Here is a 19126-nt window from a genome sequence, read left to right as displayed (position 1 = left end):
CTTATTTCGATTCGGTTCGATTTTGATTGAAAAAAATCGAAAAAATCGAACCGAACCGATTAGTGATAATAATATATTTTTTCAATAATATAGAGAAATTAAATCATATTAAAATTAAAATATTTTAATTAAATTTTAAAATATTAAAAATAAAGTGTAAAAAATAAAAATATTATTAAAAATCGAAACTGATCAAATCGAATCGAACCGAATCAGACCGGTTCGATTCGGGTTTTGATCAAAATCGGTTCGATTCGATTTTTATAGACACTAAAATTTCAATTTTTGATTTATTCAATTCGATTCAATTCAAAACCGAACCGACCGAATGCTCACCCCTACATTGTCTGCCAACCTTTCAGAATCATAGTCCGCTAGTTGTATAAATAAAGCTGCATGCGGAAACTTTTTAACCAAGCAGGTGTCCCAATTCTTACTGTTACCTTAAAGTCTTATCCTATATGACGAGGCAAAACCCATCACCAAATCTCTTTTCTTTTTCTTTTTCTTTTTTTCTCCTTGCCAGGACAGCAGCAAATATTTATCCGGTTTTTTTTTTTAAATAGAAATAAGAGAATAAAATTTAAAATTTTTTATATTTATTTAAATATATTTATTATTAAATTAAATTTAAGAATGCAATAATTAATTTATTAAATTGATAAAAAATTTATAGGTTTAAAAGTAAGTATATTTACACTCTAAGCCTTAGTATGGTGGAAAGTGCATTCTTATAGTCTTGAAACGTTTAAGATTCGACGCCCCCAAACCCCTATTTGAAAAAAAAAAAAAAAAATTATATTTATTATATTTTGCTATATCTGCCAAATTTAATTACGGAACCCATCAAAAATACATTTTGCAAACTATTTTTTTTAAATAAAATCCCAATTTTTCTGGTGAGAGATTATATATATAGATATATATCTAATTAAATTTATATATTTTTACTTAATGATCAAATAAATTCAATTTAATTTGTTTATTTATTAAATTTATGTACTTTTATTAAGAGTTAAATAAAATTTTATTTAATATAATATTATTTTGTAATAATAAAAATATCTTTTATATAAATAATTTTAATATATTTTAAAGTGAAATTTAATTTTTAAATAAAATAATATTATGATTTTTATATGTTATCACACGTATAAGATTTAAACTTGAACTACTTATTAAAGACGCATAGAACTTATCATTTAATTTCAATGATTATATTTATATGTAAAATTTAATTTATTTGTAATTATTATTACCATATTTAGAAGAAATTGCATCCTAACTATAGTTAGTTTAGCAATCAACTCCCAACAAAAAAGCTAAGGAAAAAAGGTATAAAAAGTGGGGATTGGAAAGTCTTGGAGTATAAGAAAAGTCATCTAATCATACAACACTAACTAATTAATTACAAACCCATCATTCAAATTGGTGTCCCCACTCAACTTTCTATGAAAAAAATAAAACAAAATCTCAAGAAAAACCTATGGAGGTACTGAGCGCGGATTATTGAATTGAATAAATTAAAAATTAAAATTTTAATATTTATAAAAATTAAATTAAATTAATTTTAATTAAAAATTAAATTAAATTAATTTAATTTAATTTTATCTATTTAAATTTTTAATAAATTTTTTTATTTTTTATATTTTATTTTTAATATTTTAAAGTTTAATTAAAATATTTTAATTTTAATATAATCTAATTTCTTTATATTATTTAAAAATTAATATGTTATTATCACTAATTGATTTGATTTAATTTTTTAATTTTTTTATTAAAATCAAACGGAACTAAAATAATTAAAATTTTTAAAATTAAAAATTGAATTGAACTAAAAAAATAAAAGATAAAATTAAATTTTTAAATTAAGTTTTAATTTTTTAATTATTTTTTTAATTAAGTTTAATTAATTTAATCACGTTAAAATTAACATAATCTAATCTACTCATCTAACATAATCCTATTAAAACTTTAACATTTAAAATTTTGAATTTCAGTATTCTATTTTTTAAAAAATAAATTTTAAGATTTTTTTTATATTTTTTATATTTTAATTATCGATTACTAAAATAATTAATATTATCAAAAAGGATTATCCTAATTATTAAAATTTTCAAGGCATAACATAAAGAACATATAAAGAAATTATGAATTGGAGTAATAATTTGATAGAATGTGATGTTTTGAACATAATTTTTATGTAAAGTTAATAATTTAATTAACTAAAAATTGCATTATTAAGTAATTAGCAACCTCTAAGCAATCTAAGTTTAGTGTGATTGAGCAACAGGCTTGACTTTCAAGTAATAGTTGTTAGGCGGACCAAACTAGGAGGAGGAAAACTATCTTCATTTACAAAAGGAGACAGCCTCTCTAAATTGTATTAAAGCCAAACAGGTCCTATCCATATATATCACTTTCAAGCTTTTTAACTTTTCCTACCAATTCCACTCTCATCTACAATGGAAAGTTATTATATATCTACATATGCGTATGCGGTGACTTCAATTATTTTAAGCATTCGAACGTTAGAAAATATTAAAAATATTTTCTTCAAAAATATTATATGCGAAATAAATTAAATTTTAAAGAAAATTTAAGAAATGTGATTATTTTTTGAATTAAAAATAAGAGAAGTAATATGAATTTTTTAATAAATTAAATTTAAAAAAACTAAGTCATATTTAATTATAGGAGTGTGAAAAACTTGCTTCATAGTTGTTCTCTAGTGCCAAGATTGGTGGGATGTAGTTGTGACCTAATTAGAAGGGCATAATATGAGCTCATTAAACATGTGTATTTGTGTTTGGACTTGCATGCATCTATATGAAGTAACTCAAACGTTAATTTTAAAGTGGAGATTTACTATTTAGTCTTTAAATATTATAACTATTAGAATGTCAGTTTTTATATTTTCAGAAATCTATTAAAATATTCTTATTTTTTTTTTCCGTCAATAGTCATTTCATTATTTTTTCTGTTAAAAATAAATGAAAAATGAGATATAGAATTTTTAAAATCCAATTTCGCTCTTAAATAAAATATTTTATTTAGTCCATGAGTATTTTCATTATTAACAAGTTAATTTCTATATTTTCAGAAATCTATTAAATTTTTTTTTCAAATCTATTAAAATATCATTGTCTTTTTTTTCGTCAATGAAAATAGTCATTCATCCTCCTTCTCCTCCTCCTCTCCAAAAAAGAAGAAGAAGAAGAAGAAGAAGAGAAAGAGGCGTCTAGAAGAAGAAGAAAAATCAAAATCGAAGAAGGAGAAGAGGGATAATTCCATAGCTGTAACAAGATCAGAATGCGCCGAAAGTACCTTCAAACACTTGTCGCTCTTCACATCCCAGATTCTAATCATCTCGTCAAAAGAACTCGAGATGATCATGTTGGATTGCGGATTCAAGTTGACACAGAAGACATATTTAGTATGGCCTTAGAGAGTTTTGATTTGAGAGCCGGTAGTGACGTCCCAGAGGCGAATGGTCTTATCGTCGGAAGCAGAGATAAGAAAACACGAGTCAGAAGATAAGGCAACATCGGAGACGCCTTGCTCGTGGCCTTGAAATTCATGGAGAGGAGTAAGAGGAGAAGTAGGAGGATTGGTGGGGGACAGGGAATAGGTCCTGAGGGTTTTGAGGAAGCAAGAAAGCTACCATTAGAAGAGAATTTTAACGGCTGAGAAAAGAAAAATAAGACGAAGAAAGATAATTTAGTCTTTTATTATATTTTTAATTGTAAAAATAAATAAAATGACTATTTTATTAACGAAGATAAAATATAAAAATATTTTAATAAATTTTTAAAAATATAAAAATTAATTTATTAATAATGATAATATTTAGAGACTAAATAATAAATCTTTCATTTTAAAAGTAGTGTTTAATATTTTAACGAAAATAATTTAATGCAGTTGATTATAAATAATTATTTATTAATTTTATTTAAAATAATTTTAAAAATAATATTTAGTATTTTAATCTATTCAAATTACATTATTAAAAATTATTTCTTATAAAATTCGATTACTTGAATACCGTTAAAATAATTAAAATAATTTATTTAATAATTTTAAATTAATTATTATATTTTATACTAATCTTGTTGATATGGAAATCATTCCTGCTATCACTTTTGTTGAACGCAATACGTCTGATTAAGAAACAAAAAGAGATCCTGTGCTATGAATAATTTCTAACCGTACAATCAATTTAAAGTTACAAAAGTATGTTATTGTTACAGCACCATCACTATTGCTGAGAGCTGACACAAATTTAAAGAATTGGATTTCCCTTTGTATTTTAGATAGATACACAGACACTTGTCCTCACATGCCAATTTACAACCAGAGACAAACCACACCAATTATGTAATTCCACACTCCACCTCCATAGTCATGCCCATCCTTGAATTGGGTTATGAGCAAAATATTCAATTGGGTTATGGGCCACCACTATAATTAATGGAGAAATTGAAGGACCTACCTGTAAGAAAAAAATTTGACTCTTCCATTTGATGGATGGCCAATTTCATAGGCAGCAACACCAAAATATCTGTCCTGTAACTTCTGTCCAATACAAAACTACTGATGAACCTGTTCAAAGCTTGCAAAAATTTAAAAACCTCAATTTTCTATGTCAGCTTTTTTCCTTATAGCTTCACGTTGCTCTGCCTGTGGGCTCAAATCTCCACCATCCACTTCGCGTCTCTCACCAAACTCACGCACTAATAATATTCTGTTTAAATTAAAATAACGAATTAAATTAAATAAATTTAAAATTATAGTTTAATTTTATTTTTTTAATTTTATTTTTATTTTTAATTTAATTTAATTTAATTCAATCGACTGAATATTCAGCCTTCTAAATCAGCAAATTGAATTTAAAAATTACAATAAAAAAGGCAAAAATTCTCCAATACCAAAGCCAAAATTTAAGCTTAAAAAAAAGCATATGATGTAAGTTTAGCATGCCATTGAAATTAAAATACCTTTGGCTTGGGTTCAAAACCAGAAATGGGTTAGCCACTGGGTTTCTGAAACAGCTTTTGTTTGCTCATCTTATTTTACATTTGTCAATTACTATTAAAAATTGGGTAATGTAATTTAATTTAATTTAACCAATGGATAAGTCTTCCTCTCTCTTTTTTTTTAATGTGAAATTAAGCAAGTTGTCGGTGTCGCCACGTCAGACGTGAAATCTTAGCCAATGACTGCAGACTACGCTGTCTCGCACTTTTGTCATAAACTTCACAAGTGGGTCCGTACCCTTCATCCGTTTATTTTCTTATTTTTGATACGAACGATCTAAAACTGCCCTGGCGGTCACCTCATGCTTTAAGACCATCCAATTAGCTATTGCCACGCCATACAAGAAGATCTTCTCTTTCTATCTTTTGTTTTTTTTGCTTCGTAACTGACGTGTGGAGGCCTGAGTTGATTGTATTATAAATCAAATTAGTCCGAAAATTAACATGTAAAACATAAAAATTAAATTAAAACTATAAATAGATTTTAGTTAATTTGATTAATTCAATTTAATTATTAAATTTAGCTTTATTTCTAATTTTTATTAAATTTTATTTAATTGGAATAACTTAATTAAAAAATTTCTCTTGAATGAAATTACCAAGTTACCCATATCACGAAGAGCTTCCAACACCCGCGAAAAATGGTACCCATCACCTTCCCCGTTTGTAACGATGGAAAATAGAAAATAGCATTTTAACATTAAAAAAAAAAACAGCTGAAACAAGAAACCACCTTTTCAATCAAAAACAAGAGGAAAAAGGAAAATCCAACTTAATAAATAAAATTCAAATGAACAAATGATTTAAAAAAAATATTTCAACCAATAAAAAGCAAGAAAATATATAAAGAAATGAATTAAAAAATAATTATTAGAGCAAATGGGCCATGAGAAAGGAGAGAGGAAGCGGTTTTTGAAAGGAACAATGAAACCGCAGGGATTATTACACAGTCACTGTTTAAGCAAATTCTTTATTCTCCTTCTTCTACGAAGCTGTACAAGAATGATCTCGTCTACCTCAATTCGTTGTGTATTTAAGGGTTTCTTGCTTCCCCCATTTCTTCATCCTCATTCGTCTCCTTTCTCTGCATTCTTGCTTTTTGTGCGTTTCTTCGAGATCTGCGTTCGTCGTTTCAAGGTAATATTATCCTTAATTCCATCTCTCATTCTTGAGCTGAGATTGTTTCATGGTTGTAGTTTGGTGAGAAATTGGCTGTTATCAGTGGCATTGCATCAGTTGTTTTACTCTTTCAGGATATTCCTCTACGATTCTTGTTTCAACAGAGTTGGATGACCAACCGTATTATTTCTTGTATGTACCAATGGATTAGATTTGTGTGCATTAATAATAACGAGCTGGTTGGCTGGCTAGGCAGCAGAAAATGAATTAAAATGGCTGGCTTTGTCGATCAAGCATCTTTATCCGTTCATTCCCATGATTGGACCCACTTCTGCCTGCAACTTCATCACTGTCCCTACACAACATTACCTACCACCACCAGCACCACCGGCTCTGGCAGTTCCCCGTTTCCATTTCTTTGAAAGATCTTTGTTTTCATCCTTTTTTAGCTTGATTTTTAAGTTATTTGTGCACAGTTCATTTCACACAAGTAACTAGTTGGAGATTAAGTCCGTCAGAAGAGTCTGTTTCGCATTGAGTTTAAAGGTTAAAAAAGTATTTTTCAGAAAAAAATATCATGTTTAAAAAAAAAAGCAATATGTGTTCTTGACAAAATTAAATTTAAATATTTTTTAAATAATATTTTAAAAAGTGTTTTTAAAATATGAGTGCTGCTTAACTTTCCTCTCGTTGCTTGTTTGAAATTATCATTTTCTAGTAGAATATACTAGAAATCTTTTAAATTACCATAATACCCTTAGCCCGCAAATCTCTCTTATTAAATTCTTAATCTTTATTAAAGATATTATAAGACAATGAAAAAATTATTAAAATATTTACTGCGTGCCCAGCTATTTGTTTCTTTTTTTTTTTTAATTTTTTTTTTATTGCAGGGTTGTTGCAATGACTTTTTTCAATTTTCCCCTTGTTTCTTACACTTTTTTCTCTATAAATTTTCACCAATTCTTCTCTTTCAATCACCCCACTTCATTGCGTTTCCCTTCTTTATTCTCCTTTTTTGCGTTTGGTTAGTCTATTTTCTCTTTTATTTTCTCTTTTATTTTCTGTTTGCTTCTTATTTTTCCCAAGATTTTTGGTTTTTGAGTGTTCTGCTTTAGTTGGCTTGCATACAAGCCTACAAGGCTCTGGAGATCTGCTAAGGACTGTAGTTGTTTCCCTTGATCATGGCGTTTTACTCTTGCTGCTTATATAATAACTTGCTCAGGCTGGCCTAGAGAAAATTTGCATATCATGGCACTATTAGTGTTCAAAATTTGATTATCATGTAATAAGCGGCTTGATCTGTGGTTTAAAAGTTTGTACTCAACTTACAACGTCATGATGCTTTTTCTTGGTGACTATGTTGTTCTCATAAGGCCAACTTTACTAGTTTTCTTTCTAATGGCCGAGTTCCTTTTCAACTTAAATGGCGGAATAGTTCAGCTCTAAATTTTCTTTCTTGTTGTCAAAATTTCTTATCTATTTTCTGGGTCAAAATATTTAACTTTTCCACGAAGAAGTTTCAAGCTTCCTTCTTTTGATGGTTCCTGCATATGTGTTTCTTGGAGAATTATTCTCTCTACTCTGCTTTATTCTTCTTGCAGGGAAGTCTTTCCTTTGGTCAATAGAAAAAAACAGTTCTTTCTTCTTTGATCAACCCATTTTTTAAATGGGAATTTTTTTTTTCTGCTGTATCCCACAGCTCTTTTAAAAATAAACCCATTATTGATATTGGATCTTTATTTTGCACAAGGTTCTGATTCTGTTGGGCACTCTTTGCTAAATTGTTTAATTATGTGTGCAGTGATCTATAGATCTTTAACATTTATGTGCTGCATTATTTAAGACAGTGTTCTTAGTCAACAGTACACTCTTAAGTCTCTAAATCAAATATAAAATCAAAATGGTCGGCGAGGTGGTAGGTGTAGATTTTTTTTTTACTCTTCTAGAATCACTGGTTTTGTTGGGTTTTGACTTTAGGGTGATTATCCAAATGCTTATATACTGATATTTTCAGTTCGTTTTAATATATCCGTTTTTGTGATTCTTACATTTGTTTTTGTTTCATCTGAACTCTTGCAGAGGTTTTCTGATCATAAGCTATGGCTGAACGTGTTATCACTCGCGTTCACAGCATCCGTGAACGTTTGGATGAGACTCTTTCTGCTCACCGCAATGAAATTGTGGCCTTACTCTCAAGGTAATCCCTTGAAGATCTTTACACTCAAGGTTTCTTCACACATTTCTTCCATGTAGAAGTAACTTGCATGGCTGTTTATGAAGATTTTGCAGCATGGTTTTGTATATAGAGTGGTTTAAACATGGCCATGATCTATTTTTGTTTCAACTATTGAAAGATCAGGCACATTGAAGACACAGTAGTTAAGGATATAGATTTATATAGAATAATTGCTTATAGGACTGCTTGTATGGCAGGATTGAAGGCAAGGGAAAAGGAATTCTTCAGCATCACCAGATCATTGCTGAATTTGAAGCAATCCCTGAAGAGAACAGAAAGAAACTATTGGATGGTGCATTTGGGGAAGTTTTGAGATCTGCACAGGTAATCTTGATCATACTTGTATCTAATCTTCAGGTGATCTGCATGGCAAATGTTAGGAGTTTTCTGATGTACTTTTGTTGATTCTATAATTTTAGGAAGCAATTGTCTTGCCTCCTTGGGTTGCTCTTGCTGTGCGCCCAAGGCCTGGTGTTTGGGAGTACATTAGAGTGAATGTGCATGCACTCGTTGTTGAGGAGCTGCGTGTTGCCGAGTATCTGCACTTCAAGGAGGAACTTGTTGATGGAAGGTAACTTTGGAGATGGATGGAGACTGCATTTCTTTATTCCTCCCAATTCGTTAACTCTTTTAATCCTAATATTACTGCTTGATCTCATGCAGTGTCAATGGCAACTTTGTGCTAGAGTTGGATTTCGAACCATTCAATGCATCTTTTCCTCGCCCAACTCTCTCAAAGTACATTGGTAATGGTGTGGAGTTCCTTAATCGTCACCTTTCCGCAAAATTGTTCCATGACAAGGAGAGCTTGCATCCTCTGCTTGAATTTCTGAAAGTCCACTGCCACAAGGGAAAGGTATATATGATCTGGTAACACAGCCAATTTTCAGCATTTTGGTTGAATTTTTGTTAGGATGACTCAGAACATATAGAAATATGAGGACTTAAACCTGTGATTTTTGGAATAGATATGACTTTTGCATGAGTTAGAAGCTCAAATTGTTAGGATCTTGTTATTAGTTGTAATAAAGAAATTCTTCTACACTACTTGCATAGATCCTGACGTTGTCAAGGTTGATCTTGTAAAAATATGTTAACATCCAAGTAGTTTCTTCATGTTGTTAAAAGAAATTGTTATGTCTCACTTTATCATTTGGTTTTCTTGTACAGAACATGATGCTGAATGACAGAATTCATAACTTGAATTCTTTGCAATATGTTCTGAGGAAGGCAGAGGAGTATCTCACTGCATTGTCACCCGATACTCCCTACTCTCAGTTCGAGCACAGGTTCCAGGAAATTGGCCTGGAGAGAGGTTGGGGTGATACCGCTGAGCGTGTTCTAGAGATGATCCGGCTTCTTTTGGATCTTCTTGAGGCACCAGACCCCTGCACTCTTGAAACATTCTTGGGAAGAATCCCAATGGTGTTCAATGTTGTGATCATGTCTCCTCATGGATACTTCGCCCAAGACAATGTTTTGGGGTATCCTGACACTGGAGGCCAGGTTAGCTCACAATCATAGCCGAACACCATTTCTTTTTAGGACTCTTAGATTGAAGCTTTGAACTGATTTTTTTGCATAATCTTTCCACTAGGTTGTTTATATCTTGGATCAAGTCCGTGCCTTAGAAACAGAAATGCTTCAACGTATAAAGCAGCAGGGACTTGATATCACCCCCCGCATTCTCATTGTAAGTTTGTTTATTTGGAGGTGTCTGTTATAGGTGTTTTTGGTTTATTGTATTGTTCTTTGATCTTGTTGCTTTAACTTCTGTTTGTGTGCAGATCACTCGACTTCTTCCTGATGCAGTAGGAACCACTTGCGGTCAACGTCTAGAAAAAGTATTTGGAACAGAGCATTCAGATATCCTTCGTGTTCCTTTCCGAAATGAGAAGGGAATTGTTCGTAAATGGATCTCACGATTTGAAGTGTGGCCATATCTAGAGACCTACACTGAGGTGGAACATTTGCTTTAACACACAGCATTTTCTTATTTTTGCTCTCAAGTTATATTCATAACATTGTCTTCATGGCTTAATATTTCCCTGTGCTATTTCAGGATGTTGCCACCGAAATTGGCAAGGAGTTACAAGGAAAGCCTGATCTGATCATTGGAAATTACAGTGATGGAAACATTGTTGCCTCTTTGTTAGCACACAAATTAGGTGTTACAGAGGTTTGTCCTTTAAGATTGTTATCAAAATCATGTTTCATCTTTTTTATCTTCCTACAGGAGCTACAAGAATCTCTTATTTTTGCCATCTTTTGCAGTGTACCATTGCTCATGCTCTCGAGAAAACAAAATATCCAGACTCAGACATCTACTGGAAGAAGTTCGATGAGAAGTACCACTTTTCATGCCAGTTTACTGCTGATCTTATAGCAATGAATCATACAGATTTCATCATCACCAGCACATTCCAAGAAATTGCTGGAAGGTAATGTTCTCTCTCTTCATTCTTGTTCTTGCGAAATGCTTCCCTTGTGCCCAAGCTATAGCGTTGATATCCTTTCGCCATTTCAGCAAGGACACTGTTGGTCAATATGAGAGCCACACAGCTTTCACCCTTCCCGGCCTATACCGAGTTGTTCATGGTATTGATGTCTTTGATCCCAAATTCAACATTGTCTCCCCTGGTGCTGACGAGAGCATATACTTTGCCTACACGGAGGAGAAACGTAGGTTGACCTCTTTCCATCCAGAAATTGAGGAGCTTCTCTACAGCCCTGTTGAAAACGAAGAACACTTGTGAGTTACTGATCCTTGTGACTTCCTGTTACAAGCAACTGTATGAATATAACGAAACTATGTGTAACAACCATCACCAATGTTTTTGGCATTCCACAGATGTGTGCTAAAGGATCGCAACAAGCCGATTATATTCACCATGGCAAGACTGGACAGAGTTAAGAATTTATCTGGCCTTGTAGAATGGTACGGAAAGAATGCCAAGCTTCGTGAATTGGCTAACCTTGTAGTAGTTGGTGGTGATAGAAGAAAAGAGTCTAAAGATTTGGAAGAGCAAGCTGAGATGAAGAAAATGCATAGTCTTATTGAGAAATACAATCTGAATGGCCAGTTCAGATGGATTTCTTCCCAGATGAACCGAGTGAGGAATGGAGAGCTCTACCGTTGCATTTGCGACACCAAGGGTGTTTTCGTGCAGCCAGCTCTATACGAAGCTTTTGGTCTGACTGTTGTTGAGGCCATGACCTGTGGTTTACCAACGTTCGCTACTTGCAATGGTGGACCTGCTGAGATTATTGTGCATGGAAAATCCGGCTTCAACATTGATCCTTACCATGGTGATCAGGCTGCTGAACTCCTTGTTGAGTTCTTCGAGAAGTGCAAGGCCGATCCACCTCACTGGGACAAGATATCCCAGGGAGCCATGCAACGTATCCAAGAGAAGTACGCTTGCCACCTTCTGTACTTAATATCATTCTGCTGAGTTTTCTTAATATGTGTTCTAAATTGTTTGGTTTGATTCATAGGTATACTTGGCAAATCTACTCTCAGAGGCTATTGACTCTCACTGGTGTATATGGCTTCTGGAAACATGTCTCTAAGCTTGATCGTCGCGAAAGCCGGCGCTACCTTGAAATGTTCTATGCTCTCAAGTACCGCAAATTGGTAAGCTAGCTAGCTTCCTCCTGCAGTTTCCATGCTTGAAGCTTTTAGTTTTCACTTTCTGTCTGGAAATGTTTACTCAATATTTTGTTCTTGTTTCATGAAATTTGTTCAGGCTGAATCTGTTCCTCTAACTGTTGAGGATTAAGTGGTGAGCTACGTAATTCAAGAGAGCTGAAGGTTCAAGCGGGAAGTTTCGGAGTTGTGAAGCATAATAATGGTCATTTTACTGTTGTGATCGGACGAAGAAGGAATTCCCATTGCTTCATTTTGCTCTTTTCTTCTTTTTTTTGTTTTTTGGTTTTTTTTCCCTTCACCTTTCTGCGGCATTGTTTGAACTTTGGCTGTTGAGCCCTTTTCATCAATTGCAGTAAAGATTGTCTGTTTTTTGCTTCATCTGTTGTCTCTCTTCCCCTACAATTTAGTACTCTACTTTTCCTGGTCTGGATATATTTTTTTTTCCTTTATGGGTTTCCAGGATCAAATCTATGAATGTGAAAAATTAATACATCAAAGTTAGGGTTAATGATTTTAAGAAACAAATGTAATTTACTAAGGAAATTATAGCCTTGGATAGAAAAGTTAGATCCTGTGTCGGAACTAATTGCCCATAATACTATAGTGCGAAAGTTAAAAAAATATCAATTTTATTAATTTGTATTAAAATAGTATGGGTAGTATCACCAATTATCGGTTGGTAAATAATTGTAAATTTAAGATATTACCATAAATGTTCTATAAAAATCATATTATAAAATATTAATTTTTTATATTATATTTAAAATTTTAAAAATTTTAATTTTAAAATTACAGATTTTTTTAATTTTAAAAATTTTATTAATGCTACAGAATTTTTTAATATAAATTTAACTTAATTTTTCATTTTTTAATATTATAATTAAATAATAAAAAAATAAATTATCTATGTTTATTCAAAAATATTTTGACATAAATTTTTTTAGTCTAAGTTTATTTAACAAGAAAGGAGCGGAAATCTCTTGTATATTGGATTTGAAATTAACTAATAAAATTTTATGATATATTCAAAATAGTAAAATTAAAATGCAAATTTTAAAAATTAAATTATACATAAATAATATTTAGAATTAAATTTTATTTTATCCCCTCTAATGCATACATAAATTGATATTATGCAAAATTATTATAATAAAATTTATTATATATATATACTAATCATATGGTAAAATTTTTCTTAATATTTTTCTCAACTCTCAAGTCCTAACCATAAAGGGTTAAAAAGTCACCACCTTTTTCGACTGTTTGCAATTTCCCACCAAAGAACAATGGCGATCATTTTCAAGAACTCTTCTTCGCCTTCCAAGGATTCAACAAGAACCCATCAAAAGATTGCTGCTCTCTTTATCTTTTTCACCCTGACAACACTTCTCCTAGCTTCTTTCTTCAGAGAATCCTTTCTTGATTCCAGAGAAAAACAAGGATTATCAGACCCTGCTGCCTCTGCAACTCCGACTCCAATTCCACATCCTATTATCAGAACGGCTTGTTCAAGAACTCTCTACCCTTCTTTGTGCTTCAATACTCTCTCCTCCATTCCCATTTCCAAGAATTTCATTACTTTACGCTATATTCTTGAATTCACCATGGATGCAGCTGAGAAATCTGCAGCCAGAGCAAGAACCCACGTTTTGGGGTTCTTCACGTTTCAGGATTTGATTTCCCAGGAAAAAAATGCGTTAAATGATTGTGTGGAAATGTTAGATCAAACCCTTTATGAACTTGGACTAGCCATGGATGATCTGCACGCTTTCCCTGCATCCATTGGTCATCTCCATTTACTGTATGCTAATATCAAGACCTTGCTTAGTGCAGCCATGACGAATCAGCATACATGCATTGATGGGTTCTCTGATTTGGATGAATCTGCTTTTGAGAATCGTAAAGATCTTAAAGTGAAGCTTCATCACTTGTTTGCCCCAATAACTCGTACGATTAGCAATTGTTTGTCCATCATCACATACATGGAAGCCATAAACGAGAGTAGAATCATGAATGATCACCAGATGTTTGTTAAAAAGATTTCACCAAATCGGTTTCCAGCATGGATATCATCTAGTGACAGGATTTTAATGGAAAGAAGGCGAAATATGAAGCCTAACATTACTGTTGCTAGTGATGGAAGTGGTGACTATCGCCTGATTGCTGAGGCCATAAAGATGGCACCAGAAAGAAGCAAGAACAGGTTTGTGATCAAGATCAAGGCTGGAGTGTACAATGAAAATGTGAAAATTACCAGAGAGAAGATCAACATCATGCTGATAGGCGATGGAATGACCAAAACCATAATCAAAGGGTCTAAAAATTTTGTTGATGGGTTCTCCACCTTTGATTCTGCTACCTTAAGTATGCACTTCTCCGTGAGATTTCTGGCTTGTAAACTTTTTTGTTTAGGGAAATTTATTATTTAATTTTTATATTATAAAAAAAACTTATTACTTACTCTTTTGATTTAAAAAAATATGTAGTTCTTCCGTTTTAAACGTTTAATTTAGAAAATTTTAGTTGTTCTTTAAATTTTGTAAAAGGTTTATTAATTAATTTTTTAATGTATTTTAAATTTTTTTTTACGGTACTTAAAAACCATTTAGTAATTTTTTTATAACATTAGAAATATTTTAATATGTTTTTCAAAATTAAGCGACTAATGAATTTTCCTTTTTTTTTTTTTAAAGCAAGAGTTTTCCAATCCTATATAGCTCAAATAGTAATTTCCCATTAGTTTATAGATATTGCTTTCTGAGTCATCTACTTTGCTGTTTCTTCTTTCAGCTGTAGCAGGGGACAAATTCCTAGCCAGGGACTTGACAATAATCAACACATCAGGTCCACAAAAATATCAAGCAGTTGCTGCAAGAGTGACCTCTAACTCTGCCTTTTATAGATGCAACTTCAGCTCGTATCAAGATGCACTGTTTGCTCATTCACTTCGCCAATTCTACCGTGAATGTACAATCCAAGGTACAATTGACTTCATTTTTGGAAATGCAGCAGCAATTTTCCAGAACTGTTTGATACTTGTTCGCAAACCAATCCCTGGTCAAAGCAATATGATCACTGCTCAAGGCAGAAGAGACCCAAATCAGAACACTGGTTTTTCATTGCAAAATTGCACAATTCTTGCTGCACCAGATTTGAAATCAGCTAAAAGGCAACATATTTCAACTTTCTTGGGCAGGCCTTGGGGAAACCACTCAAGGACTGTGGTGATGAAGAGTTATTTAGGGGACCTGATACATCCGCAGGGCTGGTACACATGGGATAATTACAGCAGTTTAGATACAGTGGAGTATATTGAGCACTTGAACTATGGACCAGGCTCCAACACAAGGCATAGAGTTACTTGGAAAGGCTATAAGAAGAACTGCAGTGAAGAAAAAGCAAGGCAGTTTACTGTGGGCAAATTCTTGCACGAAGCTGATCATTGGTTAGAGTCTACAGGATTTCCACTTTTTACTGGTTCATAATGAATATCAGATTTTGCAAGATAGAAATGGTATGCACATATGAGATTTTACTGCATATTTTTGTATGAAAAGTTTCAGTGTTGAATCACCTATGAACTCACTCCAGCATAGCACCGACCACATCCATGAAGTATCATCTCATTCTGACGACAGAGCTACGACAACCACTGGCCGCGAAAGAAGAAGGAAAACTAACAATCCAAAATTCCGAAGATAACCCATCTAAACAACATGCGATTCACAACACAAACAAACACCAAAATCAAAGATAGAAAACAGAAATAAAAAACCTTCAGACAGGGGAACAACGATTTCACTATGCTCTCTCTCTCGGCATGCTTATCTTATTACCATCCACAACCATTTCTTACCATTTTGGTTTGTAATTACCTCACCTTCCATTTCCTACTTTTTCAGTTTGCGAAAAACTTATATTTTGGTTTGTAATAAAAATCTCAACTTACAAAAAAAAAATTATAGGCATGATTCATGATTAAAACGACACAAGAACAAGGCTTTTCTTCTTTTTCATGATCACGTGTGTGGATGTGTGGAATGCAGAGTGGACAATAATGCAACACCAGAGAAGAACGTGATCTTCCGTGTGAACTTTACAGGCGACGTTCTTTATGCTTTTATGAATGAGAATTTTATAGGTAAAGTATTGTGATTCTCTGTTTAATTTCCAATTCAGGATAATTAAATCACTGTATTTTATTTAAATCAGGTTCTCAATCAGGATAGATAAAAAGGGGTTAAAAAAAAAAGAATCTATTAAACTTAAACAGTCCACACACCAGATGCTTGATAATATGCGCCACTTGCAATCCTGTCCAAACTTCCTACTCTCTGCTCTTTACTAGGCAAATAAACCTTTCCAAGTAGTTTTTCCGAATCCTCCAACATCCCAGATGCCGGCACACGATAACTCAAACTCCGTGACGCCGTAGTCTCAGAACCTTTCCGGGAGTGCCTAAATGCAGCCTCACGAATCTGCGATGGAGAGAGGTCTATGGGCGAAGAAATATCCGGCGGATTCATTGGGAAATTGAGAGTAGCAGAAGGTCCACGTAGGCAAAAAAGCCTCTGCAGTAGTGTAGGAGCCAAGCCATATCCTGCCTCTACTGTTGGGTTGCCGTATCTCTGCTACCCATTTCCCCCATTTCCTCATCCTCACCCCTTTATATCCGCCATATCTTCTCTCTCCTTTGGCACCGCTCTGTTTCACGATCTCTTTGTTTATATAGATTCTTTGTTAAAACTGAAGAAGTAAAGCGTTGGACGCGCTTGTATATCCTGAAGGCTCGAATTGCTGAAAAGCTCTTATCCACTGCTCTCTTTTGGTTGTTTTCTTGAGGGTGGCTTTCTATAGCATTCTAAACTTGGCCATTGTTTCGTCTTTTGCCTTTTATGATTTTGGCTCTTTTATTGATATACAAGTTGCTCATGGTGAGATTACATTTTTCATTCGTGAAATGTTCTTGTGCTTCTTCCTGGTTAAATATCGGCGGTTGAAGGAGTTCTCCGTGGTGCTTCCAATGATAGTGTTTACAAGTGATTGTGTTTCCCAGATGGGCAATGTTGCAACGGTCGTTTTCTTTCTCCTTCGCCGAATTCTTGTTTCGAATTTGAATGATCCAATTTCTTTTTAATGTTTAAGGAGTATGGTTGTTGGGCTAGGTCTTGTGGGCCATGTGTATGAAGCTTAATTTCGTTGTTTGTGTATCTTGGAACAATTATATAACTCACTTTTTATTGATTAACCCTATTTTTAGTAAACAAAATTAAATAGGAGATATGTTTAAAAAATGAATAATATTTATTCATTTGATAGGATTTGGGTTCCATTATGATATAAAATGTTATGCCCTATCAGGTCAATAAAAGTTCATCCAATACCAAGCTAAATTTATTATAGATAGTGAACTCCAAATAACACATAATCAAATCAAATAGTCATCATGAGAAGGGTTGAATTTGAGCCTAATTCCTTTGTAAATCTTTGAAAAGGTCTTTGCAAGTTTGAGAATTCAATTTGTAAAATCAGCTAAGAATTAGCGGCTCAAAATATTTTCAATTTGTAAAATCAGCTAAGAGTTAACGGCTCAAAATATTTTTAATTTGTAAAATCAGCTAAGAGTTAACGGCTCAAAAATAATAGAAGTTATGTTTTAAAACGATAGAAATTGAGCTCAAATAAAAATTAAATAACTATTTGACAGAAATTAAAATTTTATATCTACAAACAGGTTATCCATATGAAAATGGTTATTTATATGAAAATGGCAGCCAGATCAAAGCTTAGAATGGTAGAAGCACGTTTGAAAAAGACAAAAAGAAAAAACATAAAAAGAAAAAAATCAATTAAAAACCAAATTTATCAAAAAATCACCCGAACCTAAATTCATATTTATCAAAAAATCACCTTTAACCTAAACTCATACTTGGATTTTGTATTTAGAAGTTAAAAAAACTCAAAAGTTCAGTAACCGTCAAAAAAGGAAAAATGCAAGTTAATGGGTGTTGTTTGTGTTTTCTGGTTTTCTGATCTGTTCTCTATGTTTTTGTTGTTTGTGCTTCGTTGGTCTTTCTTTAATTTTCTGTTGTTGCATGCTCTTAGCTTTGTTGTCTTTCGTTCGTTTGCTCTTTTCCATGTCAGCGGTTGATGGCTATAGCAGTATTTTCGTTTCTGGAAAAGGTGGTAGCGGTGATCGGTGGACAGGATTCTGGATATTTGGGGTTTGATTTGGTTTATTTGCTTTTATTTGAGTGGCTGCGTTGGATTTAGTTTGGTTTGATTTTAATTTGTTTTGTGATTTGATTTTTTTTTTTTTGGATCTCTAGTATCATATACTCCTCTAGTGGTGTTTTTGCTTCTTAAAAAGGTGGTAGCGGTGATCGGTGGACAGGGTTGTAGATGCTTGTAATTTGATTTGATTTATTTGCTTTTATTTGAGTGGCTGTGTTGAGTTTGATTTTAATTTATTTTGTGGTTTGATTTTTCTTTTTTGAGTATCTAGTCTCTAGTCCAAATCTAGAAATAAAAAAGCACATCCAAAATCTACTGACTCAACCCCAAATAGAGTAATATGGCTGTGTTTTTATGATTCATCACCAAGCTAGCATTCCCAAAACAAATAGACAGTCGAACCGCAGATCAAAGAAACCAGCAATTCGATTCACGGAGAAATTAGTCACCAATTTGCCATGCATGTCCAGTAGAAGAGCCAACACACTCAAAATAAAATACAATCGAAAATCAAATCAATAGAGAAAAATTAAAATCCAACCAAACGCTCCTTTAGCAAACCACCGCAGGCACAGATAATAACCACTAGAGAAAAAAATTGATCCATGGCATTTTCAATCTCGCAATAGTCATGAAGTAGCCATTAAGAGCCTATCTTGGCTCTGATGCCAACACCATCGACCTCCGCCATCTCTGACAGCCAGCAACCATAGTTCATGTAAGGATTGAAACATGTAAACCAAACCAAAAAGCAGATCTCCAAGTAATAGGATCACCAAAGAAACACCAAACCTACATCTCAAAATCAAAACTACACAACTACTGAGGGAGATGCCAAGGCTAATT

The 19126-nt window shown here is 32.8% G+C and overlaps 2 protein-coding genes and 1 pseudogene across 3 annotated transcripts; 2 read left to right on the top strand and 1 right to left on the bottom strand.

The window, feature by feature from the left end:
• Nucleotides 1–7029: 7029 nt before the first annotated feature.
• LOC110610584 (sucrose synthase) lies at nt 7030–12424 on the top strand. The gene is made up of 14 exons (XM_021750566.2): nt 7030–7182; nt 8238–8355; nt 8592–8718; nt 8814–8965; nt 9058–9250; nt 9565–9900; nt 9992–10087; nt 10182–10355; nt 10457–10573; nt 10669–10835; nt 10922–11146; nt 11246–11809; nt 11893–12031; nt 12144–12424. Exons 2-14 carry the CDS (start codon nt 8258–8260, stop codon nt 12174–12176), a joined length of 2421 nt encoding a protein of 806 aa, XP_021606258.1. The 5' UTR covers nt 7030–7182; nt 8238–8257; the 3' UTR covers nt 12177–12424.
• A 735-nt stretch (nt 12425–13159) lies between these two features.
• LOC110610586 (pectinesterase) lies at nt 13160–16225 on the top strand. 2 transcript variants are annotated; one of them, XR_002487237.2, is made up of 3 exons: nt 13160–14410; nt 14837–15909; nt 16093–16225. XR_002487237.2 is itself a non-coding variant. In XM_021750568.2 (2 exons), exons 1-2 carry the CDS (start codon nt 13333–13335, stop codon nt 15529–15531), a joined length of 1773 nt encoding a protein of 590 aa, XP_021606260.1. In that variant the 5' UTR covers nt 13160–13332; the 3' UTR covers nt 15532–16073. The 2 variants fall into 2 exon arrangements, 1 of the variants encoding a protein (XP_021606260.1); XM_021750568.2 differs by lacking the exon at nt 16093–16225 and having other exon boundaries at nt 14837–16073.
• On the bottom strand, nt 16225–16921 carry LOC110611074 (annotated as a pseudogene).
• Nucleotides 16922–19126: the final 2205 nt, after the last annotated feature.

This window comes from Manihot esculenta, chromosome 3 (assembly GCF_001659605.2).
Source record: "Manihot esculenta cultivar AM560-2 chromosome 3, M.esculenta_v8, whole genome shotgun sequence".
In the NCBI taxonomy this organism is placed as follows: Eukaryota; Viridiplantae; Streptophyta; class Magnoliopsida; order Malpighiales; family Euphorbiaceae; genus Manihot; species Manihot esculenta.
Note: the sequence above shows the minus strand (reverse complement) of the source record. Positions and strands in the feature narration are given on the sequence as shown.